Source organism: Sarcophilus harrisii, chromosome 4 (assembly GCF_902635505.1).
Source record: "Sarcophilus harrisii chromosome 4, mSarHar1.11, whole genome shotgun sequence".
Lineage (NCBI taxonomy): Eukaryota > Metazoa > Chordata > Mammalia > Dasyuromorphia > Dasyuridae > Sarcophilus > Sarcophilus harrisii.
This window is the reverse complement of record NC_045429.1, coordinates 29,328,632-29,355,034: the sequence shown is the minus strand read 5'-3', so window position 1 is coordinate 29,355,034 and position 26,403 is coordinate 29,328,632. Positions and strand designations below refer to the sequence as shown.

Here is a 26,403-nt window from a genome sequence, read left to right as displayed (position 1 = left end):
ACCCCTGGATATTGTCTGAAGCATTCTTCTTCAAACAGGTGTGTTTATCACGTCCGCAGGATCTAATCAATTTGTTGAAATATTTAACTAAGAGTGCAGTTGCCTTTGGGGAGGGGAGAAGGCCACCTGAACAAAGATTGTTAAAGGAGGGGGTGTTGGTTCCTGACACTGGGCTCATCTCCTTCCCTGCCACCTTGCCCCCTTTTGGAACCTCTCATTTAGGGAAAATTTGTGCCCAGATTCTACCTTTCCACCTTCTAGGCTAAGGAGACCCTTCCCTGTCTGAGAGAGCAATCAGATGGACCTGAATAAGACATCCTCCCTCGCCCCCCGAGGCCCACCAACCTCAGTCCATCTTCAGATTCCCTTGGTTTCAAGCAACATGGCCTTGACTGGATTTAGGGACCTAGGACCCCTCCAGGCCTGAGAGCGGCTCCTGGCAAGGACTTCTGCATTAGGTGACAATCTTGTGTCTCTAGTCTCCCAGCCTCCCCTTTGGCTCTGGTTTGGCTTTCTCTTACTTTGGTGCATCGGCCATGGGGTGTATGGGCTTCTCCCCTATACTCTCCTGATGAGGCTACTGCTAATACAATTAAAGACAATTCAAGAAACTGGCTGCTGCCAACTCTGACTGGCCATTAAATCCTAACAAGCACCAGATACCTGAGACATTTTGTCTCTGTGCAGCTTTTCCTCGATGCTTCTAGCTCTGCTCTAGCATTCCCTTGCTTCCACATAGCAGTCCCTCAAATGCTAAAGACAGTGTTTAGGGCCCTCCTGAATCTCTTCCAACAAATTGTCACCAAGCCTGGACCTGCGGACCTCTCTATCTTGGGGGCCCTTTCCTGCACATTCTCCATTTTATCACTGCTCGTTTACAAAGTGGTGCCCCATAACCCAGGGTCAGCTCAGCCCAATCAGGATAAAGGCAGAATGCAACGGACTGTCCCCTTTCTTCCCGGAAACCATGCCCAATGATCCCCAAAATGCTGTCTTGCCTTTCCTAAGCTGGCAGAGCATGGTGCTGCCCCATGCTGAGTCTCCCTCCCTCTCCCAACATTTTGCTCTTATTTAATTCATACTAGATTGATGTCAGGAGCTCAGAAAGTGGAACTTTGTTTGAGGGGTATATATGTGTGCAGGGGAGGGACTGGCAAGGCTGTTAAATAAGCCCAGGACTGGCTGAGGGAGGGGGATCGCCCCACTCCTGAATCTCGGGTCTGGTGCTGGCTGTTTACCTCTGCTCTCTTGTTCTGAGAACCAAGTTAAGACCTGTCCATTTAGCTTTATCTAGTCTTGCCAACTTCCAAGCACACAGCCCCCGTCCTAGACCCAGCCAGGGGAAGAGTGAATACTTTTATCCTAATATTGTCTCCTTGTCTAGAACATTCTTTGCATCCCCAGGGCCCAGCCCAGTAACTAGTATACAGATGCTTAATAAATGACTGTTGACTGACTCAAAAGAAGGCCCAGGTCTGTTTACCATGAGGCGTGTAGGACCAAGTGGGACATCTTTTTAAATAGCCCTTCTTCCTCCCACAGGGACACAAAAGAGAAGCAGCAGAGTTTCCCCATCTCCATCTTTGCCCCTTGGGTGGGCCCTAGGTTTGCCAGCCTACCCAGATCCAGCTCAGACTGTGAATGTTGGAGCCACTTATTTATTTATTCACTCATATATTTGGAAAGAACTCTGAATTTTAGATCAGAATAACCACCTTCCTATACCGGATTTAACATTTATGAGGCATGTGATTCATTTTACTCAATTTTTTTTTCTATAAAATGGGACAATAATCTGTACTATCTGGGAGTCTGAGAGCGTGGACCCTTCTCCAGGGAGCCACAGTTTCCTGGAGAGAATGGCACTAGATGCCAGCCTAGAGGGCTCCCACTTTGGGTAACTTCCCCTGATGTACACAGAAGGTTGAGGAGGGACACAGACAGAGTTTTAAGGAAGCAGGTATCTCAGTCCTGAAGTAAATATAAGCTACCTTGTAGTTCACCTAAGGCTGATCTCTTAGGACTTTGTGACCACAGGCCCAATTACCCAACTGATGTTGAGTTTATCCTTATTTATTATAGTCGCTACTAAAATCAGCACCTAGAGGGCAGAGATCAGGGCTTATCTTCCCAGCCTGGCACCGAGTCCCTGGTGAATTTGGGAATTGGTCCCTTCATTTAGTAGGTGTGTGGCCTTGGACTTCTGCCCGCCTCAGTTTCCTCAAATGTAAAATAGGGACAATAATAATAGCATCTAGCTCCCGGTTATTGTGAGATTTAAAAAAAAGTAATGTTTGTAAATCCTTTAGCACAGTGCCTGGCTCAGAGTAGAGACAAATGCTTGCTTCTTTCCTTTCGGGGTGTCCCCAGCCTCAGCCCTGACCTTCCTTTACAGTCTCACACCCTGTCTCCTCTTTAGGCCTCAGTTTCCCCATTTTCAAAGCTTCCGTACAGCTCTAAAGCCCTGTGTTCTTCCAGCTACGTCTCATAACAGTCCTTGGGGTAGAAATGCACATGCCAGCCCTAATTAAATATCTGTTCAGTGAATTCAGTTTAATACCTGGGCCACTCCCTAGGGAGGGTAGTTGGCTGGTAAGGGAATGAGCTCACCTCTCTGAACCGCTGCTTTTGCCCAAGCACACACCCAGTTCCCTGGCTTGAGGGTTGGGTTTGCACCCTTCTCAGACCCCGGCCCCACTTGCAAGACTGAGTCTGTTTTAGAACAGGATTCTACAATGGAGACTAGTAAATAGGCAGGCCCCCTCCAGGGCTCAAGCAGCCTCAGAGTTTAAAAAAGGAGTCTCCTCCTCTGAAATCTCCATTCTTTCCTTTTCTGGTGGGGAGAGAGAAGAGTTACTCATCTACCTCCTTAATAATTAATTGGAGATGATCTCCTATGTACTCTATTTAGATCTTGCATCAACCTACTTGCTAATATGCCATCTCCCTGTCTAGCACATTCTTTGCCTCCCCAGGGCCCAGCACAGTAACTAGTATACAGATGCTTAATAAATGACTGTTGACCGATTCAAAAGAAGGCCCAAAGCCTTCCCTAATCTCATAGCAGCGACCGTGTCACCTCTCAGTCCCAGCCCCTATCATTTTCAGGATTAAATTGAAAATCCTCTGCTAGGCGAGGGCTCTCTCCAGAAACTTGTGGGAACTGGATCTGCTAGGAGGCTATATTCCAGGTATAAGATGGCAGAGTCAGAGGAGAGGTGGGAGCATATTCCAGAGGCTCTTGGGAAGTCAGAAAGAAAACCGCCTTGGGCTTGACTGCAGCTGGGGAGTCAGGAATGTCCGGGGAACTAGGGTGAGCATACAGTAAGCTCCCTTCTGCTTAACTTTGCCCTGTGTTCCCTAGCCAGATGTGAGGCCGCCTGGGCAAGCTGGGGCTGCGGCCCCCTTGTTCACTTGACGTTCTGCCAAACACCAGCTTTTCCTATTCTTGGGGCCGAGGTTTCCTGCCACCTGGCACAAAGCAGCCCCTGCTGGTGACTCCTGACATTTCTGGCTCCTCCAGGTCATTTCTGGGTATGTCCAAGTTGGACTTTGAAGTTCACTGTGTAGCTGAGCAGAAAAACTGAAGACTTAGCAAGCTACCGGAGGCAGTGCCCCCGAGTTGGTCTGATGCCTGCTGCAGGCAGAGAGCCCAGGGCTGGAGGCAAGGGCCAGGCTGGAGCAGGACTGTGCTGGGGCAGAAGCAGGGTCTGTGGCTGAGGTAAGTGATGCTGGGGTTGGGAGGGAGAGCAGATAGGAGGCAGGGGTACGGGGGAACAGAAAGCACTGCCCACATCTCCCCCAGCTTATCCTAATGCTGTGGGGCTTCCAGGTCTTGAACCAGCAAAAGCCTTGAAAGGAGAAAGGTCATTCTAAAAAGGACTGGGCAGAGAGGCTTGGGGGAGCTTCTCCCTTTGCCAGCTCCCCCCATCTCCTAGGACTGCCAGGAAGGCCTCAGAACACTGGGCTCCTAGTATGTCTCTCCCAGGCCCTCAACATTACAGAGTAGGGGGCTGAGGACGAGAAGGGGCTCCGGATACCCTGCTGTCCACCGCCTCTAAAGGACTTGTCCTTGCCCTTTGAATTATCCTGTTGTTTGTCTGTTTGGTCTTATCTCTCTGGCTAAATGATAAACAGGATCCTGTTCTTTTCTTCTTTGAACCTTGGTGAAACCTAATTGTGAATGAATACCCAGGAATGAAAGAGAGAAAGAAATAAGTGTGGGGGGAGAGTGAGAGAAAGAGACACAGACAGAGGTGGAGAAAGAAAAAAGTAGAATAAAGGGAGGGGGAAAGAGAGTGAGAGAAAGAGAGAGACAGAGATAGAGACAGAGACAGAGAAAGAGAGACAGAGAAAGAAAGAAGTAGAAGAGAGGGAGGGAGGGAGAGAGAGACAGACAGAGACAGAGAGAGAGAGACAGAGAGAGACAGAGACAGAGATAGAGAGACAGAGAAAGAAAGAAGTAGAAGAGAGGGAGGGGGAAAGAGAGTGAGAGAAAGAGAGAGACAGAGATAGAGACAGAGACAGAGACAGAGGGAGACAAGAGACAGAGACAGAGGGAGAGAGACAGAGACAGAGAGAGACAGACAAGAGACACAGAGACAGAGAAAGAAAGAAGTAGAAGAGAGGGAGGGACAGAGACAGAGACAGAGACAGAGGCAGAGACAGAGGGAGACAGAGAGAGAGAGAGAGAGAGACAGAGACAGAGAAAGAAGTAGGAAGGAGGGAGGGGGAAATGAAGAGGAAGGAAGGGAGGAAGCATTTAATTTCCTGTGTGTGTCAGTTACCATACTCAATGCTGGGAATATAAACAGAAGGAAAAAGAAAGTCCCCCTACCGGAGGGGCCCTCCTAGTATGTTAGCGGAGGGTGTTCTCAGAGAGCTCGTGCAATGAGCAGTGACGGGGGGATGCAGAAGCAGCAGCAAGCCTCAGGGTCTCCTTCCGGCTGGGTGACCCTGCCTCAGCACCTCCTGTGCTCAAGCCACGGCTCCCCAGCAGCTAGGGCCGCTCCCAGCTAACGGCGGCCGGCCTTTAAGGCTAGCAAAGCACCTGACGAACATTACAGATTTTCACGATCATCCTGGGAATGCTTAACGCTTGCGGGGCTGCCGCCCGTGGGGCGCCGGGGGAAGCCTGCGAGCGCCCCGGCCGTCAGTCCGTAGTGCTCCCCTCCCCGCCCCCCTGCCGGCCCCTCCCCCCCGGCCGTCGTGCTCCCCTCCCCCCCCCGGCCGGCCCTCCAGACAAACTCTAGTTCCAGAAGGAATTGTTTCCCCCGGAACTTTCCGGGCCCGTTAGGGTTTCTGACCCCAGGCTCCGGATAGAGCCTACGGGCGTGGTACTCGCTGTATGAAAGATGAGGAAGCTGGGTGAGACGGGCACACTTGTGTCCGCAGTGGGCTCGGGGCGGGCCGATCCTCGGAGCTAAAGGTCGGGCCCTTTCACGAGTGGGGCACGCGCAGCGCGCTTAGGAGAGCCCCGGCGGCTACGTCGTGGCAGCCACGACACCTTGCGGTCGGGCGTGGGAGCGAGTGTGTCCCGGAGCTAGGACCCAGACGCACCCCCCCCTTCCCCCAACCCCGCGGCCTCGGCCTCCCAGGCAGGACGGAGCGCAGCCCGAAGCGCCGAACCTCGGTCAGGTGGCCAGGGGGCGTGACTGCGCGCTCGCGTCAGCGGGGCGCCACGCCCCTCCCCCAGGACGGGGTACGAGGAAAGGGCCGTGGCCAATGCGAGGGGCCTCGCGGCTCTCCACCCCAGCTTCGGGCTCCTCCTCCGGCAGACTCCAGGCGCCGCGGAAGGAGTAAACGGGAGGGGGAGCGCGGCGAGGAGGCGGGCGCACGGCGGGGAGGCGGGTCCATGGGCGGGAGGAGGCGGGCGCATGGGCGAGAGGGACGCCTAGAGCCTACAAGGACCGGAGGGGGCGGAGGAGAGGGAGGGCATAGAGCCTAGAGGGGTCGGACTCGGGTCGGGGGGGGCGGGCTCAGCGGCAGGGAGGGCGGGCATCAGAGTCGGAGGGGGCGGGCCTCGGAGTCTGAGGGGGCGGGGTCGGCGGCGGGGAGGGCGGGCCTCGGAGTCGGAGGGGGCGGGCCTCAGAGTCTGGGGGGCGGGCTCGGCGGCGGGGGGCGGAGATGATGTCCGTTCGGGGCGGGCACGAATCCGCGGTGTGAGCGCGCACAGACGCGGGGCTTTGATTTAGGAAGTCGCCAGGCTGTGGGCCTTGTAAATCCCTGCGCGCGCCGTCTCCCGGACTCTCGCCTCCGGAGCGTTCTTGCAGAGAATCCAGCGTCAGCGGCCGGAATCAGGTGGGAAGCGGCCCGGGAACCCCTCGGGACCCCCCCCGCCCCCGCCATGCGCGTGCCTGGCTCCGTTTGTGCGCGCATCCGGGACCCGGGTGCGCGGCCTGGGCGCCGCGCCTCCGCGGGGGTCCCGGCCCCGGCTTGGCGCGGGCTCTGGAGAAGGGCCGCCCCCCTGCCAGTCGCTGACGCCGCACACGGACATCTTCCTCCTCCTCCGCGAGGGCAGGGGGGCAGCGGGCAGGCCGGCAGCTCCGCCTTCCCTTTTTGCCGAGGGCCTGTTTCCCGGTCCCGGGGTCGCCTCGGCTCCCTGCTTCCAGGCTCAGGCCCTGCTCTTCCGTCGGGGGACCGCTGCCCCCGCCCTCCCACCCTTAGCTGGCTCCGGGAGGCTCCCCGCGCTCTCCCCCGGGCAGGTTCTGAAGGAAAGCTAGTCTCGGCCGGATCCGAGCGAATCGGGAGGGTGGGGCCTGAGCCTTGAAGGCCGACGCGGGGAGGGGATGGCCCGGAGGCAGGAGAATCAGCTGCGGGTGAGCGCCCCCCCCCCCCAAGGGACTGGGATAGCTCAGAAAAGGGGGCCTGGAGCCTCGGGGTGAGGCACTTCCGAGGCCCCAGCCGGGGAGGCTCTCAGGAACAGCAACAGGTGGGAGTCCTGCAACGGCAGGGAGACTTCTGGGCACGGGCACCCAGCATCTGGGGGGAAGGGCGGAAAGACTTCTTGGAGAAGCATCTCCTTTCCTCCCGCCTACATCCCGGGCCGTGCCGGTGGGTAATGCTCCAGGTGCGGCTCAGAGCTTTCCGCACCTTGCTCTGCCCTAGGACCTAGGCACTACCTCTCCAGGTGAGAGGGTGGTTCTCGGGTGTCTCCCCTCCCCCTTCTTTCTAGCTGTAATTCTAGAACCTTTCTTGGGGTAACAGAATCCCAAGAGGTTCAACCTGTAGGATCCTCCTCTCCCTCTTGCCCTGCTCGACCCAGGAGTCCCCCAGCCCTTCCTTCACAAAGGGAAGGGAATGAGTCAGGATGACACAGCTAAATTGGGCTGGAGTCTCCTAACGTGGTCATCCAGTCCCTGGAGACCTCCACATAGGGGTTTCCGCCAGCTCCTGAAGCAGCCCCGGCCACTTGGGGACTTCCCTCTGGACATGGAGCTGGAGGCCGCACCTAGAGACAGCAGCAGGGCCGGGACTGGACCCTAGCGGGTCTCTGGGTTCTCGGGCTCCACACTCCACCCTTCCTCTGCATCCCTTCGGGAAGCCACATTGCTAGAAGCCTGAGGTGCTTAGGGCTCACACCCTGCTAAGCACCCATAGAGGGGAGAGGGAGCAGGATCCCCATCCTCTGGCAGCTTACGTCCTAACGAGCTTTAACATGTGGCCTATTTATCTAACAATATGGAAGTGAGGATCTGGTGCTGAGAGGACACACGGCTCACTTAATCCTAGTCCCAGGGGATGCATCCCCATCCTTACCCGAGCCCCATCACCCCCTCAGAGGAGCTGCGGTTGTACCCTCCCCGAGGAGCCTGCTTCCCTCACCCCCAGACAAGAAAGGGATGGCCCCATTTGGGATTTTCTTGGCAGGGGTTGGCCATTTCCTTCTCCAGCTTATTTTACAAATGAGGAAACTGAGGCACAAAGGGTCAAGTGACTTGTCCAGGGTCTCACAGTTAATAAGTGTCTGAGGCCATGCTTGAACTCAGGAAAAGGGGTCTTCTGGAGCCCTAGCCCAGTGCTCTATCTGCTGTGCCACACATCTGTCCAGGTCCCAGCCTTGACTCCGTACCTAATGCCTTTTTCCATCTCTCCCTACATTGACTCACTCCTGGAGGATTTAAGGGTTGGGGCGAGCTACAGGGTTGTAGGTTATGGGGGCTGCATGCTTCTCACCACTGCACCCTCATCCTGACGGCAGCTTCCTACCCTTGTGACATTGGCCATTGATTCCTAATTAGTAAAATGGGGTCTGAGGGATCTTCCATCTCGGGCTCCGTTTTCATTGTGGGGTGACCAGGGGAAGCCACAGGGAACTGGGACAAAACAAGGCCTGTCCCCAGATGCCTCCTCGTTTCCCAAATACTGAGGCTCTGGATCTCTTGGGAATGTGTCCACCAGCCACCCCCCTTTCTTATCCTGCCCTCTTCACTGTAGCTCCTTTTTTTCCCTCTGAGGCAATTGGGGTTAAGTGACTTGCCAGGGGTCACACAACCAGGAAGTGTTAAGTCTCTGAGGTCTGATTTGAACTTCCCAGGAAGTCCTCCTGACTTCAGGGCTGGTGCTCTCTCCACTGCACCACCCAGCTGCCCCTCACTATAGCTCTCTTCTAAGTTTTTCGGACTCTTCCTTTCCACCTTCTAACCCATCCCTCAAATACAAAAAACTGAATGAAAAAGGAAGAAAAGAAGGTGGGAGTAGATTGTACTCGCTGACAAGGTGGTGGATGTCATGTTAGTTTCTGGGGCTCTGTCCCTTCCCCAGCCACAGGACCAGCACTGTTGGGAAGGCATGTGTCGAGCTCTCTCTTTCCTGTGTTTCAGACAACGATGGCGACCTTCGTGGTCCTCCACACTGGACAGAAGATGCCTCTCCTGGGGCTGGGTACCTGGAAGAGTGAGCCTGGGCAGGTGGGACTGGGCTGGGTGCTGGGGGGAATGGGGGGGAGTCAACAAGGAAGAGTAGGGGAGCACTTGGCCCCGCCCTCCTGAGCATCATAGGCTTTGCTGAGAACAGCCCCCAGAAAACGGCCAGCAAGCATCCCTGGGCCGGGCGGCCGGTGAGCCTCTGAGTAGGGGCCTGGGAAAGCTTGTCGGAGGCCTGCAAGCGGCTCCGAGGTCTGTGAGCGGCTCCAAGGTCTGTGAGCAGCTCCGGGGCCTGTGAGCAGCTCCAAGATCTGTGAGCGGCTCCAACATCTGCAGACTCTGTGTTGTGCACCACAGCCCCTTATGGTGGAAGGAGGGAAATCTTCCACAGAGGGAGAAATGGGCTTAGAGGGCAAACTGATGAGTCTTAGCCCTGGGAGGGCCGGGGAGGGGGCAGGTTGGAGGCAGTGAGTGCCCGACTGCACAGCTGGGAACTTGGGCCAGCTGAGGCAGAGGGGACTTTGTCAGGAAAAAAGAGGGGAGCCTGGTGGTGGGTGGCCCTGCTCCAGAGCAGTCGGACTTAGGCAGCCTGGGGAGAGGGAAGGGGGCAGAGGACAAGGCTCCAGGCCCCCAGAGCCCTGCTGGTGACGGGCACAGACCCCGTTGCCTCAGTGCCTCCTCCCCTCCCCCTTCAGCCAGTGTTCCTGAGACTTGGCGCCCAGGTACCAAACCTGTTCTATAATCCCAGCATTAGGGAAGGGGTGGGGGTGGGCGAGGCGGAAGCGGGCACCTGCTCCCTGGGTACGCCCTGGGTACGTTGGGCAGTGGGGAGCTGCTTGCCCAGCCCAGAGAGCTCAGCTTTCACTTTTCAGTTTAGCATTGTGGGGGAGGGGGAGAGAGCCCTTGGTGCTCCTCAGGTTCCTCTCCTCCCTGCCCGTGGGGGGCCCTGCCAGCAGATGGTGCCCCTAATCTTGCAGACGAGGAGCCACGGGCCCTAGTGAGGGGTACAGCACCCAGGAAACAGACAGGGAAGGGAAGAATGCATCGGAAGGGCTCTGGCTGAGGCAGCCGCTATCCAGAAGGACTGGGAAGCTGGGGGGAAGGGGTGGGAGGATGGGCCTGGCCTAGTGGCTGTGTGCTGGCTTCCTGCCCTTTCCCTCTCTGAGCCTCAGCTCCTCCAACTGTAAAATGGGGATGAAGTTATAAAGTTTGGGAGCCTGAGCCTTAAAGGGCCATGTCACTTGTAAGTGTAGTTAAGACACGGGGGAGGGGGCAGAGGGACTGAGAGCTCCAAGGGGCTGCTGAGAGTTACCATGGGTGGCCCCAATCCCGCCTGCTCGGGCAGGAAACCTGCCTGGGCCCAGGCTCTGCCAGTGAGCCAAGGTTACAGGCATCAGCTCCCTGGGCCCTGGGGGTGAGCGGAATGAATCTGATGGGGCTAACGGAGATGGGAGAGCAGGCGGCCCCGCCACCTCCATGGTTCATCCTCGGGGTTCCCCTTCCTCTGAGGTGGGAAAGGGAGCCATTGGAGCCCCTTCTGTGGTCTGAGCAGTTCACTAAGAATGCGGGAGTGTCCGGCTTCCCCATCCCCATTCCTAGATGGGGAAAGTGAGGCTCAGGGAGAGGTCCTGCAAAGGAGCCCCCGGGGCAGTCTGAGGAGACATGTTCTCTCTAAGCAGGGGTGCCGGCCCCCCATCTTTTCCCATTCTGGACTCTCCCCGACAGGTGAAGGCAGCTGTCAAGTACGCTCTGAGCGTTGGCTACCGGCACATCGACTGTGCCGCCATCTACGGCAACGAGGTGGAGATTGGGGAGGCCTTGAAGGACAGTGTGGGGCCTGGCAAGGTGAGTGAGGTCTGCTCTAGGGATCCCTCCCTGGGCCCCCACCAAGCTGGCCCCCCTGCTGGGCCCTCCCACTAGGCCCCCACTCTACTGGTTACCACTCCAGCTGGATCCCCCCTGGCTAAGCCCCCCCACTAGGCCCTCCCCAAGCTGGACCCCCACCTCACTAACCCCCCCAGCTGGGCTCCGACCCTGTTGGGCCCCCCGCCTCACTGGTTACCCCTTACTGGCCTCCATTAAGCTGCTGCTACCTCCTGCTAAGCCTCCACCCCACTGATTATTACCCCCACCCTGACAACACCCCCCTCACATACAGACCATTTCCCGGGAAGATGTGTTTGTGACCTCCAAGCTGTGGAACACGAAGCACCAGCCGGAAGACGTGGAGCCCGCCCTCAGGAAGACCCTGGCTGACCTGCAGCTGCAGTATCTGGACCTCTACCTGATGCACTGGCCCCATGGCTTTGAGTGAGCAGGGAAGGGGGGCCTGCACCCAGGTGTTCCCCGGGACGGCCCTGGGGCTTGTGAGCTGGGCCGGGCACCATGGGTGGGTCACTGAGGGTCAGAAGGGCTGGGGAGGGGGCTCAGAGAAGGCCAAAGGCAGGGGACCATCCCATCCACAGGCGGGGGGACAACCCCTTCCCCAAGAACGCCGACGGCACTATACGCTACGACACCATCCACTACAATGAGACCTGGAAGGCGATGGAGGCGCTGGTGGCCAAGGGGCTGGTGCGAGCGCTGGGGCTCTCCAACTTCAACAGCCGCCAGATTGACGACATTCTCAGCGTCGCCACCGTGCGCCCTGCGGTGCTCCAGGTGAGCCCAGGCTGGCCACGGAGGCTGCGGGAGCTGGGGGCACCCCAGGCTTTGGGGGAGGGGGCCCTGGGTTTGGGGGCAGAAGACCCCCGGGCTTTGGGGCCGGGGCCCTGGTGCAGACAATGGGATGAGAAGATGATAAGCTGCACGTGTCCCAGGGTCCGGGCTGTCCAGATCACTGCCCACCAACTCTGTATTCTCCAAATAAGGTGGAGAGCCACCCTTACCTGGCCCAGAATGAGCTCATTGCTCATTGCCACAAGTCGGGGCTGGAGGTGACGGCCTACAGCCCCCTGGGCTCCTCGGACCGAGCCTGGCGAGACCCACTGGAGCCGGTCTTGCTGGAGGAGCCGCTCGTCCTCGAGCTGGCCAAGAAGTACGAGAAGTCGCCGGCCCAGATCCTGCTCAGGTACGGCTCGGCAGGGGCATGGTCGGGGCCAGGCTTGGCAGCGGTGGGGGGGGGGGGGGGGGGTGGGCCCCAGGCTAACCCTCAGGGAAGGCAGTCCTGCTCTGCAGCCTTCTCGAGGCCCTACGGGCCAGCGTTTCTCTGCCACCGCCTCTGTCTCTGGGGTTCCTCCCTCCTCCTCAAGGCCTTGGGTCTGTCGGCGGCAGTGGCTGTGGGGGGTGGAGGTCAGTTTCCCTGCACCACGAGCACTGCCTGGTAGGGGCAGGTGCTTTAGGCTACGGGCCTGTTCACATGCCTCCTTGAGCCTCAGTTTTTCCACCTGAAAAACGGGAACAATCATATCCCTGTTACCAGCCCCAGATGGTTTTTGTAGGATCAGGGTCATGTTCATAAAGTGCTTTGTAAACTTGTAAAGCTCTCGGGGTCCCGGTTGTGAGACGTTCTCAAAGTTCTGGGTCTGAGGATGCTTTGCGCCCCTAAAATAAGACAGAACCGCCCCCAGTGTTGTTTGGGTCAGTCATAGCTGTCGGCCTTTGCCGGATTTATCGATTGGCCGCCCGTGCCCCAGGCCTGTGCTCGGTGGGGGAGGGGTGACGGCACCCCTGGGGATGTCCCAGCTGTGTCAGTTGAAATGGGAGGTGATCGACGGAGGGAAGCTCCGGCCTGAGGGGGCCGAGAGGGAGGGCATTCTCGGCATGGGGCAAGGCCAGAGAAAATGCCCGGAGGCCAGAGGTGGAGGCTCTTGGGGGAGGAACGGCCAGAAGGCCGGTGTCCCTGGGCGGGGGTGGGAGCCTGGAATGGGAGGGCCAGCTCATGGCAGGATCTCTAGTCAGGAGGTGAGACGGGGCCTCCAGGGCTGGCATGGTCAGGCTGTACAGCTCGGGGAGGTGGCAGATGGAGTGGGGGGGCCTCGAGGCGGCAGCTCCCCTGGTGGGGGGCAGTAGTCCAGGCATGAGGTGAGGAGGGTCTGTACCCAGAGGGCGGGGAGCACCGAGGCTTATGGCAGCATTGGGAGAGAAGGCTGCGGCCTGGACGTGAAGGGGTGACTGAGGAAGCCCTCTCCCCAGAAAGGAAACGAAGAAGAGGAGGGTTTGGGGGTGTCCCACTCTGGACACGTCACACCTCAGATGAGTGAGACTCCGAGATGTCGGGAACCAGGAAGCCCCGAGTTCAAGTCTCACCTCAAATTAGATATGTTCTGTGATCCTGGGCGAGTCATTTCCCTTCTGCCCTAGTTGCCTCATCTGTAAAATGGGAATAGTCATGTCTTTGACCTCCCAGGGCTTTAAACAAGGATAAAAATGAAATATAGTGAATGCTTTGCAAAAGGTAAAAGCACGACATGACTGCTTGTTGTTGCTATTAGGGGTGCATTGTCTCACGGGGCCCTCGTTTTCCCCTCGGGGTTCCTCTGAGTGGAGATTGCCATAAGCTGCATTAGGAGCTGGCACTGGGGAAGGGGGAGGGTCCTGACCTCCCCCGGTCCCTCTCCCTGCACAGGTGGCAAGTCCAGCGGAAGGTGATCTGTATCCCCAAGAGCATCACTCCTTCCCGGATCCTCCAGAACATCCAGGTGAGGAAGCGGGCTCTGGACGGGGGGCCGAGGAGGGGGAACCTGCGGACGGGGCCTAGACTCAGGCCTCTGACTCTCCCGGCTAGGTTTTCGACTTCGCCCTGACCCCGGAGGAGATGAAGCAGATGGGGGCTCTGAACAAGAACTGGCGGTACATTGTGCCCATGATAACGGTGAGCATTAGCTGGGGGCTGTGGGGGGGGGGGGTGCAGGGCCGATGACCCCTCCTCTGAGATGGGCGTCCTTCTCTGTCTTTCCAGATGGGTGAGAAGCGGGTCCCGAGAGACGCAGGACATCCTCTGTACCCCTTCAACGAGCCTTTTTAGGGCCTGACGTGTCTGAGCTTTCGCTCCAGGCGGGAGCTGGAATCAATACACGCCTCACGGCCTCCCTGACTCCAGCCGCTCTGTGCCTCTTTGTCTCGCGCTGACCACATTGGCCCTCGCCCATCTGGCCCTCGGTGGCCCTGGGCAGTGGCAGCAGGGGCTCACGGGACCATACCGAGCTGGGGGGCCCGGAGTGCCACTGAAGCCCAAACTGAGGGTAGGGGCTGAGAGGCGGATGGAGGCCGGGCTGCCCTCTGTGCTCCCGCTGGGGAAGGAGCCCTGGGCACGTAGGCACATGTGTGTCCATGGGCAGGGTGTGGGGGACGGGCTGTGCTGTGTGCTTGGGCACCAACGGGTGGGCAGCCCTGCCACAGACTTCCAAACAGCACTGAAAATACCGCCTGCCTCAGTTTCTCGTTACCAAAATAGGGAAGTTATAGGATCTGAGAACCTTATTTGGATAAGGGGAAGCCAAGGGAGGGTGTCTGGGCATTGGCAGGGGCCTTGACCGCAGACACATTGTCCCCTTTCTCCCCCTCCCCCACTGAGGCAGAAATCCTCTCTGGAGCCTTCTTGGCCAGGAGACCAAAGTCACCTGTGCCCCACCTGCACGCGTGGTCTCCCTGCAGCAGCCCAGTTTCTGGACGACTCCAATTATTCTCGCTCACGTGGGGTCCCCATCTACCTTCTTTTCTTGGAATGTAATAATCATGACCTCACTTGGCTTGCCATTCCCCCCCCCCCAAAAAAAAAAAAAAAACTAGGCTCAGTTTTAATCAATTGACCTGCATTTATTATTCTCCTACTGTATGCCAGGCACCAGGCCAGGTGCTTGTTGGGGATACAGAGAGAAGCAAATAATCCACCCCAGCTCTCAAGGAGCTCAGTCCAATCAGGAGTTAAAAGGAACCTCCCCAGTTCTCCCCTTCCATGGCTGAGCTGGGGGAAGGGATCTGCTCAATCACACTGAGTTAGTCATGGTGGGGGGAGGGAGTAAGGACAGGAGGGGCAGAGAATTCTGGGTGCTTTAGGGCCAGTGCCAGGAATTATCTCGGGGATGAGGAAGAAAGTTATTTGATCTGCCAGGGAAAAGGAAAGAAAACCACTGATACTGAGCTCTGGATTTGGGGCAAAACCTGCCAACAACAATTTTTATTAATCTATTGTTCTAGATCCGTATTTTTCTAGCTTAGTCTCCCCTCTCCATTGAACCCTCAGATACCTCTCTTATTGTGGTTGCGTAGTCATGTCCAGCTATTTGTGACCCCATTTAGGGTTTTCTCGGCAGAGACAGTGAAGCGGTTTGCTATTTCTTTTCCAGCTCATTTTACAGATGAGGAAACTGAGGCAGACAGGCTAAAATGACTTGCTCAGGGTCACACAGCTAGGAAGTGTCTGAGGCTGGATTTGAACTCATGAAGATGAGTGTTCCTGACTCCAGGCCTGGTGTTCTACCCACCGGGCCATCCAGTCATCTCCAGCATCTCTCTACCCCAAGACCATCTGAGATGACATAATAGTTATCAATCAAAGAGAAAAAGCTGCCTGTGTGTTCAAACAACTTGGGTTAACCAAATTTGGAGGAAAGAATCACTAATATGGGGCCTGGGGTCCTCAGCTACAGCTGCTCAGTTTCTTCTTTGGCCACTCCTGGCTATGGAAGAGTGACCCCATGGATTTACCCCATCTTAATCCCTTATTTGAGTGGAGGATGGGCAGGATTGCCATCCCCAGCTTCTGGGAACCAAATTTAAGCCAGACTCAAGTTTCTTTTTTCTTTTTCTCCCAATCACATGAAACAATTTTAGAATTCATTTTTTTAAATTTTGAATTCCTAAATCCCTCTCCCACCCCTGTTGTCCCCATCTTCGAGAATGGAAGCAATTTGATATGGGTTATTCATGTGTAGCCATGCAAAACATTTCCATCTTAGTCTTGTGACACACAAGGATCTTAACTGGACGGAGGGATGGGGCCTTAGCCAGCTACCCTTTGTTTCAAGGCTGGTGTCCACATTAATCCCATTTCAGGGACTTGCCTTGATCCTTGGGTCCGACTACTTCCCTAAAGGAGAGTCTGGCATTAGGATGTTGGATTAGAGGGGTCACACCTTCATATTTTCCCCCAGTGCTACCAATAGAAGACGTTGTATGGTCCGTGGGACAATAACTCTCTTGGTCTTCACAACAACCCTGGGTGTTACTCCCATTTTACAGTTGAGAACACAAGAGGCAAATGAGTTACAAGTGACTTGAGGGGGGTTTCACAGCCAGTAAATCTGCAGTTGAATTTGAACTCGGGTCTTCAGACTCCAGACAGCTTGCAAATTGGAAGCAGGAGGAGGGAGGAGGACAAAAGATAACATTGGGGAGCCCTTCCCCAGCTGTGCCTAGGAATAATGGCTGGGTATCCCCTATCTCCTGTGCATCTGGAGTTCCCCAAAAGTAGCATTTCTCACCTTCCAGGAGTTGCTGTCCTTTCTACCTGAGAGGAACATGCAAGTCTACAAAACTTTTGTTTTGTCCTTCAGGGCTCCTTTGGGGTTCCTTCTCCTTGCCTTCCTTCCCTGTCCCCCATTGTGCCCCTATTTATTTGATATTGGCCCAGGGGAAAGTCAGCTTCCCAAATCACAGAAAGTTGGAAATGAAAAGAAACCCATTCCCTCTCTATCGGCCACATGGGATCATTCCATCTTGATTATCCAGGGGAATGAAATAGCCCAGGGACATTGGGGCTAAATCAGTGCAAGCAGAAAGAAGGACATGTTCTGGGAAGACCATGAGAGCAAAGGGTCAGGGCGGGGAGAATGAGTGGCATCCTCTGCTCTGGATGACTCCTTCAGGGATTTTCCCCCCATACCTACTGGAATTTGCCTTGTGGGAATTTCAACCTGCGTTTCTCTGAAGAACAAATAGATTGCATCGGCTTGCTGGGAGTTTCTTGTTAGCCTGGCGGGCCGGAGGGTGTTCCTGGGAGGCGCCTGGAAGGGGACCGGCCCCAAGGCTGGGTCATTTAAGGTCACTTGAAAGAAAAGGGAAGGTTTCTTCTGGAGAAAAGCCATCTGAAGGGAGACAGATCTGCCCAAATGTATCTTGGGGCTCTGGGACAAGGGTTTTTGCCCCAGAGGGCAGATCCACTGGGGGTAGGGGTCACAGCAGGGAGGCGGGGGTAGGTCGGACTTCGAGGCTGCGGGGCTGGTTCCCTGGCCCATTCTGGAGCTCGCGGGCCTCAGTGGTCCCTAGGTTGGGGGTTGGGGAGTCCCAAGGAGGTGGGACCTCTGGAGAGCGCCCACTGTGTTCCTTGCAGTTCTGGGCTTGCGGGGAACCTGGGGGTCTGAAGAAGAAGATGGATGTGGAGAAGCAAGCCCCCAAGCATCCTCTGCACCTGCTGCCCTCCTGAGGGGGAGCGGCGCCACCTTGTGGCTGCCGCGCTCCTGAGAGCCGGGGAAGGAGCGGCCAATGGCAGCCGGGAGGGAACCCGCCCTGCCCTGTCACCCAGCGGGGGAGCGGCCTGCGGCTTGGGAAACGCCCCGTCGGCCCGTCCCCCGGAGATCTGCCCGGGCCCCTTCTGCCTCTGCAGGGCCTCGGGGGTCCGTCTCCCTGCCGACCGTTCTCGCATGCCCCCGATGCCCGCCGTGCGCCGGACCTCCCGAGCCGGGCCAAAGGCAGGAAGTATCACCTGGGCTGCCTCGCGGGGTGCGGAGAAAAAGGCCGAGCCATTAAATCATGGAAAAGCATTATCCAAAAAAAAAAGGCCGAGCCAACCCCAACCGACCGGCCTTCGGCTCCGGCCCGGGAAAACTTGCACGCGGCCGCGTCCAAATCGGCATCACCCCGCGGGAGCTGGGGGAGAGGGGGTACTAGTGGGGGCGGGGCAGAGAGCGCTCCCGCAAAGGAGCAGGCTGAGGGGAGCAGGCAGGCAGCCCACCCTTCACAACTCGCTCCCCTGGCCTCCGAACGCTGCCCTCCCGGTGTCAGCGTTCTCTCCCGTCAGCCAGGCTGCCTCCGCTCTCGGGCAGTGGCCAAGGATGGTCACTCCTCCATCCACAGCGTCCCGAGCACGTGTTCCCTTTGCTCCCCCCCCCCCCCCCCCCCGCGCCCCCCCCCCCCCCCCCGCGGGCCCGGGGGCGGGGCCGGGGGGGGGGGGGGGGGCCTCCCTCGAGTATCCTCCTGCTCTGTTCTGTCCTCCGTTCAGCTGTCAAAGTGATCTCCTAAACTAGAGATCCTCTTCCTTCATAAATTCCGGTAGCTGCTCCCCGTGATCAGTTTAGATTCTTTGTTCAGAATTTTTCTTTTTTTAATTTCGTATAATAACATTATTTTTTTTATTTAATAGCCTTTTATTTACAGGTTATATACATGGGTAACTTTACAGCATTAACAATTGCCAAACCTCTTGTTCCAATTTTTCACCTCTTACCCCCCCCACCCCCTCCCCTAGATGGCAGGATGACCAGTAGATAATAACATTATTTTTTAAAATACACGCAAAGGTAGTTTTCAATATTCACCCGTGCAAAACTTTAGGTTCTACATTTTTTTCTCCCTCCCTCAGCAATAGGTTAAACATGTGTAATTCTTCTAAACATATCTATCATACCGTACAAGAAAAATCAGATCAAAAAGGAAAAAGATAAGAAAAAGACGAGCAAGCAAAGAATAACAACAAAGGTGAGAATACTATGTTGTGGTCCCCATTCAGTCACTAAAGTCCCCTCTCCGGGTGCAGACGGCTCTCTCCATCACAAGTCTATTGGAATGGGCCTGAATCACCTCATTGCTGAAAAGGGCCAGGTCCATCACTGATGTCATGTAATCTTGTGGTTGCTCTTTGTTCAGAATTAAAAACTCTTCCTAAGGTGCTCTAAGTCACTACTGATCAGAAAAGTACAAATTAAGGCAACTGTGAGGTACCCCTCCACACCTCTCAGATTGGCTGAGATGACAGGAAAAGATGAATGTTGGAGGGGATGTGAGAAAACAGGGACACTGATACATTGTTGGTGGAGTTGTGAACTCATCCAGCCATTCTGGAGAGGGATTTGGTACTATGCTCAAAAAGTTATCAAACTGTGCATATCCTTTGACATGCTACTTCCCTCCCAGCAGTGCTACTACTGGGCTTATATCCCAAATAGATCTTAAAGGAGGGAAAGGGACCCACATGTGCAAAAGTGTTTGTGGCAGCCCTCTTTGCAGTGGCAAGAAACTGGAAACTGAGGGGATGCCCATCAATTGGAGAATGGTTGGGTAAATTGTGGTATATGAATGTTATGGAATATTATTGTTCCATAAGAAATAATCAGCAGAATAATTTCAGAAAGGCCTGGAGAGACTGACATGAACTGATGCTGAGTGAAGTGAGCAGAAGCAGGAGAATGGCAACAAAATAATGTGATGATCAATTCTGGTGGACGTGACTCTTTCCAACAATGAGTTTATTCAGGCCAGTTCCAATGATCTTGGGATGGGAGGGCTCTCTCCATCCCATCTGCATCTAGAGGGAGGGCTGTGGGGACTGAGTGTTCCCTTCTTTTTATTCTCACACTTTTTATTGTTGTTTGTTTGCATTTTATTTTCTTTCTCATTTTTTTCTTTTTGAGCTGATTTTTCTTGTGCAGCAAGATAATTGTATATATATATATATATATGCATATATTGGCTTTATCATATATATTTTACTATGTTTAACATATTGGATTATTTGCCATCTAGGGAAGGGGATGGGAGGGAAGGGGATGGGAGGGAAAGGGGAGAAAAATTGTAATACAAGGTTTATCAAGGTTCATTGTTGAAAAATTATCTTTGCATATATTTTGAAAATAAAAAACTTTAATAAAAAAAGCTCTTCATAACCTGCTTTCTTTCTATCTTTAAACTCTACACTCTATTCCCCTTCAGTCCCTCTAGAGTACCAAAATTATTGACATATCATCAATATCACCACCACCACCACCTCAATAACAATAATAAAGGTTAACATTTACATACCACGATTATAAAGAAGGGAAAGGGACCTGTATGTGCACGAATGTTTGTGGCAGCCCTTTTTGTAGTGGCTAGAAACTGGAAACTGAATGGATGTCCATCAGTTGGAGAATGGCTGAATAAATTGTGGTATATGAAAATTATGGAATATTACTGTTCTGTAAGAAATGACCAACAGGATGATTTCAGAAAGGCCTGGAGAGACTTACACGAACCGATGCTGAGTGAAATGAGCAGGACCAGGAGATCATTATATACTTCAACAACAATACTAGATGATGACCAGTTCTGATGGATCAGGCCATCCCCAGCAACGAGATCAACCAAATCATTTCTAATGGAGCAGTAATGAACTGAACTAGCTATGCCCAGAAAAAGAACTCTGGGAGATGACTAAAAACCATTACATTGAATTCTAATCCCTATATTTATGCACACCTGCATTTTTGATTTCCTTCACAAGCTAATTGTACAATAATTCAGAGTCTGATTCTTTTTGTACAGCAAAATAATGTTTTGGTCATGTATACTTATTGTGTATCTAAGTTATATTTTAATATATTTAACATCTACTGGTCAACCTGCCATCTGGGGGAGGGGGTGGGGGGGTTAAGAGGTGAAAAATTGGAACAAGAGGTTTGGCAATTGTTAATGCTGTAAAGTTACCCATGTATATATCCTGTAAATAAAAGGCTATTAAATAAAAAAAAAAAAAAAAACATTTACATACCACTCTGTGCAGAGACTGTGTAATTGCTTTGAATAAATTATTTGATTCACACAACTATTACATTCACACTACTATCATATGTGAGGAAACAGAGGTAGATAGAGATTAAGGGACTTGCCCAGCTCACACAGCCAATAAATGTAGGAACTCAGATCTCCAGGCCCAGCACTTCATCCCCTGCATCAGGACCATTACCTTTTAATTCTCTGGGTCCTGGTAATTCATGAGTTATATGAAGTATATGCCTGGGCAGAAATCCCAAATAAAAGAGTAAAGTGGAGCTGGTCCATTGTAGGGCAGCCTACTATGAAAGTGCTTTTCAGTTCTTGTGCAAGAGGATTAGCTAAAGAAAATGGAGATATTTAGCCTAGAGAAAACCAGGGAGTAGAGAAATGATAGATAGATCATAGACACATACTTGATTTTATATACCTACACATTTTTATCAACCCATTTTACTCCTGACTTTGGGAAGAACTAGACATGAACCCAAACCAAAGCTATAATAATCTATGGGCACTAGGAGTATAAGAAAAATAACCCTTTTTATTAGAAATCAGGCTTCATAACAAAGTTGCTATGGATTTAAAATAAACCTACAAAAATAATTAGCATTTCTACATATTAACAGCAAAGTCCAGCAGCAAGAGATGAAAAGAGAAATTCCATTTAAAATAACTATACATAATATAAAATATTTTAGTGTCTACCTGCCAAGACAAACTCAAGAACTAAATGAATATAATTACAAAACCCTTTTCAAAGGAAGTCAGAAATTAGGCTTTATCAGTTTGAAGTTAATATAAAACCTTGTGCCTCGATCCAGAACAAAGGAGCACTTTAGGAGAAGGGGTGATGCAATACTCCAGCTCTCTTGGACCCAACAGCCATCCCTCAGTGTTAGCTTGCAAAAATTCTTATTTCTTTAATTTTGAAAACTTGTAAAGAAAATATTTCACTTATTTAAATATCATCTAAATAAAAGAGTTTCAGTGGGTTTTGCACCCATTTGTAAAAAAGATAAAAATGCAACACCTTCTTATTAGTTTGTAAGAACAATCCCTTAACTGAATTGGACCATAACATAGTATTTTCACTCTTTTTGTTGTTGTTTGCTTGCATTTTGTTTTCTTTTGATCTTTTTTGATCTTGCAGCATGATATTTGTGGAAATAAGAATAGAAGAATTGCAAATGTTTAGCATATTGCTTGCCATCTAGGAGAGGCAGGGAGGGAAAAAAATTAGAACACAAGGTTTTGTAAGAGTGAATGCTGAACAGTGTTACTACTGGGATTATATCCCAAAGCGATTATAAAGAAGGGAAAGGGACCTGTATTAAATTTTGGCAGCCCTTTTGTAGTGGTAGAAACTGAAACTGAATGGATGCCCATCAGTTGGAGAATGGCTGAATAAATTGTGGTATATGAAAATTATGGAATATTACTGTTCTGTAAGAAATGACCAACAGGATGATTTCAGAAAGGCCTGGAGAGACTTACACGAACTGATGCTGAGTGAAATGAGCAGGACCAGGAGATCATTCTATACTTCAACAACAATACTATATGATGACCAGTTCTGATGGACCTGGCCATCCTCAGCAACCAGATCAACCAAATCATTTCCAATGGAGCAGTAATGAACTGAACCAGCTACACCCAGAGAAAGAACTCTGGGAGATGACTAAAAACCCTTACATTGAATTCCCAATCCCTATATTTATCCACCTGCATTTTTGATTCCTTCAAAGCTAATTGTACAATATTTCAGAGTCTGATTCTTTTGTACAGCAAAATAACGGTTTGGTCATGTATACTATTGTGTATCTAATTTATATTTTAATATATTTAACATCTACTGGTCATCCTGCCATCTAGGGAGGTGGGGGGTAAAAGGTAAAAATTGGAACAAGAGGTTTGGCAATTTTAATGCCAAAAGTTACCCATGCATATATCCTGTAAATAAAAGGCTATTAAATAAATAAAAAAAAAAGAGTGAATGCTGAAAATTATCCATGTATATATTTTGAAAATTAAAAGCTTTGATTAAAAAAAAGGAAAAAAAAAAAAAGAACAACCCCTCAACATCAGAGAAGATGGTAATTTATGAGTTAAAATTAGCCAAGATGGTAGAAGAGCTGGAATTAAGTATAGCTTAATTCTGCTTAATTTTACAAAGACCTAGAAAATGCACTGTGTCAAATACAATGAATCATTTTTCCATTTTCCATCCATTTCCAACTCAGGGAGATTGAAAGATAGAACTTCAGATATTTGGGAAAGGGGTCTGACAAAAGAATAGTTGGATGAGATATTACAGTGTAGGGGCTGAACAAGAACTACTTACTGCACCAAGACAAGAGGTCCCCTATCCTCGGGGGACCTTGGCTAGGAGCAAGAACAGATGCTAACCTGAAGTTCTGTCCCTCACTTTCCAGTGCTGGGTCACAGATACAGTGTGAACGTAAGAGAGGACCGGGACCTGGAGGTCAGAGTTCAAGACAAAGAGTGGCCATGGGCTTTTACTTGTGTACTGAAGCATGTACCTGAGGCATCTGCATCAACAACTCCCCAACACAAGTTCTAAGTCAGGAAATAAGGTTGGAAGAATGAACAACCCATAAAAACTATTATGTACAAGGATCACAAGACACAAATAAACAGGAAAAGCAAAGCCTCAGAAAATTCAGCTGTTAACATGGATCAAATGGAATGTTTGTAATATTAAAGCTCATTATTAAAAAAAAATTAAGAGGAACAGATTTAAACTTCCACAATTATGATGGAGATATATTCTTTTAAAAATTTTTATATCTTTTTAATTGGATGTAAAAGCAATTTTATTTTTTCAAATTTTGATTAAATTTTTTCCATTTCTCCTCGGCCCCTCACTGGCAGACAAGCAATTTGCCGGTTAACTTCTGTAGTGATGCAAAACGTATTTTCATGAAATCATTCTGTGGGGATGATTTCAGAAAGGCCTGGAGAGACTTGAACTGATGCGGTAAAATAGGCAGGAAGGAGATCATTCTATACTTCAACAACAATACTATATGTAAGTTCTGGGACCTGGCCATCCTCAGCAACCAATCACAAATCATTTCCAATGGAGCAGTAATGAACTAACCAGCTACACCCAGAAAGAACTCTGGGGAGATGACTAAAAACCCTTACATTAATTCCCAATCCCATATTTTCCCCCCTGCATTTTTGATTTCCTTCACCCTAATTTACAATATTTCAAGTCATTCTTTTTTGTACAGCAAAATAAAATTTTCAATTATACTTATTTGTATCTAATTTATTTTTAATATATTTAACATCTACTGGTCATCCTGATCTAGGGAGGGTGGGGGTAAAAGGTAAAAATTGGAACAAGAGGTTTGGATTTTAATGCTTAAAGTTAATCATATATCCTGTAAATAAAGGCTATTAAATTAAAAAAAAAAAAATATAAAATTATCCATTATATATTTTGAAAATTAAAACTTTGATTAAAAAAAAAAAAAAAGAACAACCCCTCAACATCAAGAAGATGGTAATTTATGATTAAAATTAAAGATGGTAGAAAACTGGAATTAAGTATAGCAATTCTTAATTACAAAGACCTAGAAAATGCACTTGTCAAATACAATGAATCATTTTCCATTTTCATCATTTCAACTCAGGAAGTTAAAAGATAGAACGATATTTGGGAAAGGGGTCTGACAAAGAATAGTTGGATGAGATATTCATGTAGGGGCTGAACAAGAACTACTTTGCCCAAGACAAGAGGTCCCCTATCCTCGGGGACCTTGGCTGGGAAAAAACAGATCAACCTGAAGTTCTGTCCCTCCTTTCAGTGCTGGGTCCAGATACAGTGTGAACGTAAGGGACCCGGACCTGGAGTCAGGTTAAACAAAAGTGGCCATAGGCTTTCTTTTACTGAAGCATGTACCTAGGCATCCATAACAACTCCCCCCAACACAAAGTTCTAATCAAAATAAAGTTGGAAAAGAACAACCCAAAAACTTTATATGACAAAGGGATGCACAAGACACAAATACAAGAGCAGAGAATGAAAACAAAAGCCTCAGAGGAAATTCAGCTGTTTAACAAGGGTCCAATGGAATGTGACCTTAATAAAAAAGCTCATACTATTAAAAAAAAAAATTACAAGAGGAACAGATCATATACTTCTCACAATTATGATAGGAATATATTCTTTAAAAATTTTATATCTTATTTTTCCCAATTGGATTAAAACAATTTTATTTTTTTTCAAATTTTGAGTTGTTTTTATTTCTCCCTCTGGCCCCTCACTGAAAAAATTTGACCATTTATTCTGTATACAAAATATTTTCAAGAAAGCTTCTGTGGATGATTTCAGAAAGGCCTGGAAGGATTTGAACTGATGCTGGTAAATGAGCAACCAGGGACTTCCCTATACTTAAAACAATACTATATGATGACCAGTTCGTGGACTGCCTCCCTGAACCAGATAACAAATCATTTTCCAATGGGGTAATGAACTAACCAGCTACACCCGAAAACTCTGGGAGATGACTAAAAAACCCTTTTGAATTCCCAATCCCTATATTTTAACCCCCCATTTTGATTTCCCTTCCAAAGCTAATTGTACAATATTTAAGTCTGATTCTTTTTGGACAAAAATAAGGTTTGTCAATACTTATTGTGTATTAATTTATATTTTAAATATTTAACATCTATGGTTCCTGCCATCGGGGGAGGGGGGGGGGTAAAGGTAAAAAAATTGGAACAAAGGTTTGAATTATTAATGCTGTAAATTACCCATGCATATATCCTTAAAAAAAAAGGCTAATTAAATAAAAAAAAAGTGAATTGAAAATTATATTATATATTTTGAAAATTAAAAAGCTTTGATTAAAAAAAAGGAAAAAAAAAAGAACAACCCCCTAAATCAGAAAGGATGGTAATTTAGAGTTAAAATTAAAAATTAGAAGAGCTGGAATTAAGTATACTTAATTCTTAATTACAAAGACCTAGAAAATGCACTGTGTCAAATACAATGAATCATTTTTCCATTTTCCATCCATTTCCAACTCAGGGAGATTGAAAGATAGAACTTCAGATATTTGGGAAAGGGGTCTGACAAAAGAATAGTTGGATGAGATATTACAGTGTAGGGGCTGAACAAGAACTACTTACTGCACCAAGACAAGAGGTCCCCTATCCTCGGGGGACCTTGGCTAGGAGCAAGAACAGATGCTAACCTGAAGTTCTGTCCCTCACTTTCCAGTGCTGGGTCACAGATACAGTGTGAACGTAAGAGAGGACCGGGACCTGGAGGTCAGAGTTCAAGACAAAGAGTGGCCATGGGCTTTTACTTGTGTACTGAAGCATGTACCTGAGGCATCTGCATCAACAACTCCCCCAACACAAAGTTCTAAGTCAGGAAATAAGGTTGGAAGAATGAACAACCCATAAAAAGCTGTTATAGTGACAAGGATGCACAAGACACAAATACAAGAGCAGAGAATGAAAAGCAAAGCCTCAGAGGGAAATTCAGCTGCTTAACAGTAGGATCCAAATGGAGATGTGACCTTAATATTAAAGCTCATACTATTAAAAAAAAAATTACAAGAGGAACAGATCATATACTTCTCACAATTATGATAGGAGATATATTCTTTTAAAAATTTTATATCTTATTTTTCCCAATTGGATGTAAAGCAATTTTATTTTTTTTTCAAATTTTGAGTTGCAAATTTTTTCCATTTCTCTCCTCTGGCCCCTCACTGAGCAGACAAGCAATTTGACACAGGTTATACTTCTGTAGTGATGCAAAACGTATTTTCATGAAAGTCATTCTGTGGGGATGATTTCAGAAAGGCCT

General features: G+C 50.5%; 1 protein-coding gene across 4 annotated transcripts; it reads left to right on the top strand.

Annotated features, from left to right (window-relative positions):
- The first annotated feature begins 3,557 nt into the window (after positions 1–3,557).
- On the top strand, positions 3,558–13,899 carry AKR1A1 (aldo-keto reductase family 1 member A1). Of its 4 annotated transcripts, XM_031969213.1 has the most exons (10): positions 5,699–5,798; positions 6,195–6,300; positions 8,823–8,909; positions 10,590–10,709; positions 11,023–11,174; positions 11,330–11,525; positions 11,735–11,934; positions 13,432–13,504; positions 13,591–13,677; positions 13,765–13,899. In XM_031969213.1, the coding sequence occupies exons 1-10, from the start codon at positions 5,725–5,727 to the stop codon at positions 13,828–13,830; spliced, it is 1,161 nt and encodes a 386-aa protein (XP_031825073.1). In that variant the 5' UTR covers positions 5,699–5,724; the 3' UTR covers positions 13,831–13,899. The 4 variants fall into 4 exon arrangements, with proteins under 4 accessions (XP_003767229.2, XP_031825073.1, XP_031825074.1 ...); XM_003767181.4 differs by lacking the exons at positions 5,699–5,798; positions 6,195–6,300 and adding an exon at positions 3,558–3,721; XM_031969214.1 differs by lacking the exons at positions 5,699–5,798; positions 6,195–6,300 and adding an exon at positions 6,394–6,818.
- The last annotated feature ends 12,504 nt before the right edge of the window (positions 13,900–26,403 follow it).

What these genes read in the sequence shown, in the direction of transcription:
- AKR1A1 (XM_031969213.1), top strand. Translation starts at nt 5,725, where the DNA reads ATGCGAGGGGCCTCGCGGCTCTCCACCCCAGCTTCGGGCTCCTCCTCC. An exon ending in CACTGGCCCCATGGCTTTGA is followed by an intron (nt 11,175 to 11,329) that starts GTGAGCAGGGAA and finishes TCCCATCCACAG; the next exon opens with GCGGGGGGACAACCCCTTCC. An exon ending in ACATTGTGCCCATGATAACG is followed by an intron (nt 13,678 to 13,764) that starts GTGAGCATTAGC and finishes CTGTCTTTCCAG; the next exon opens with ATGGGTGAGAAGCGGGTCCC.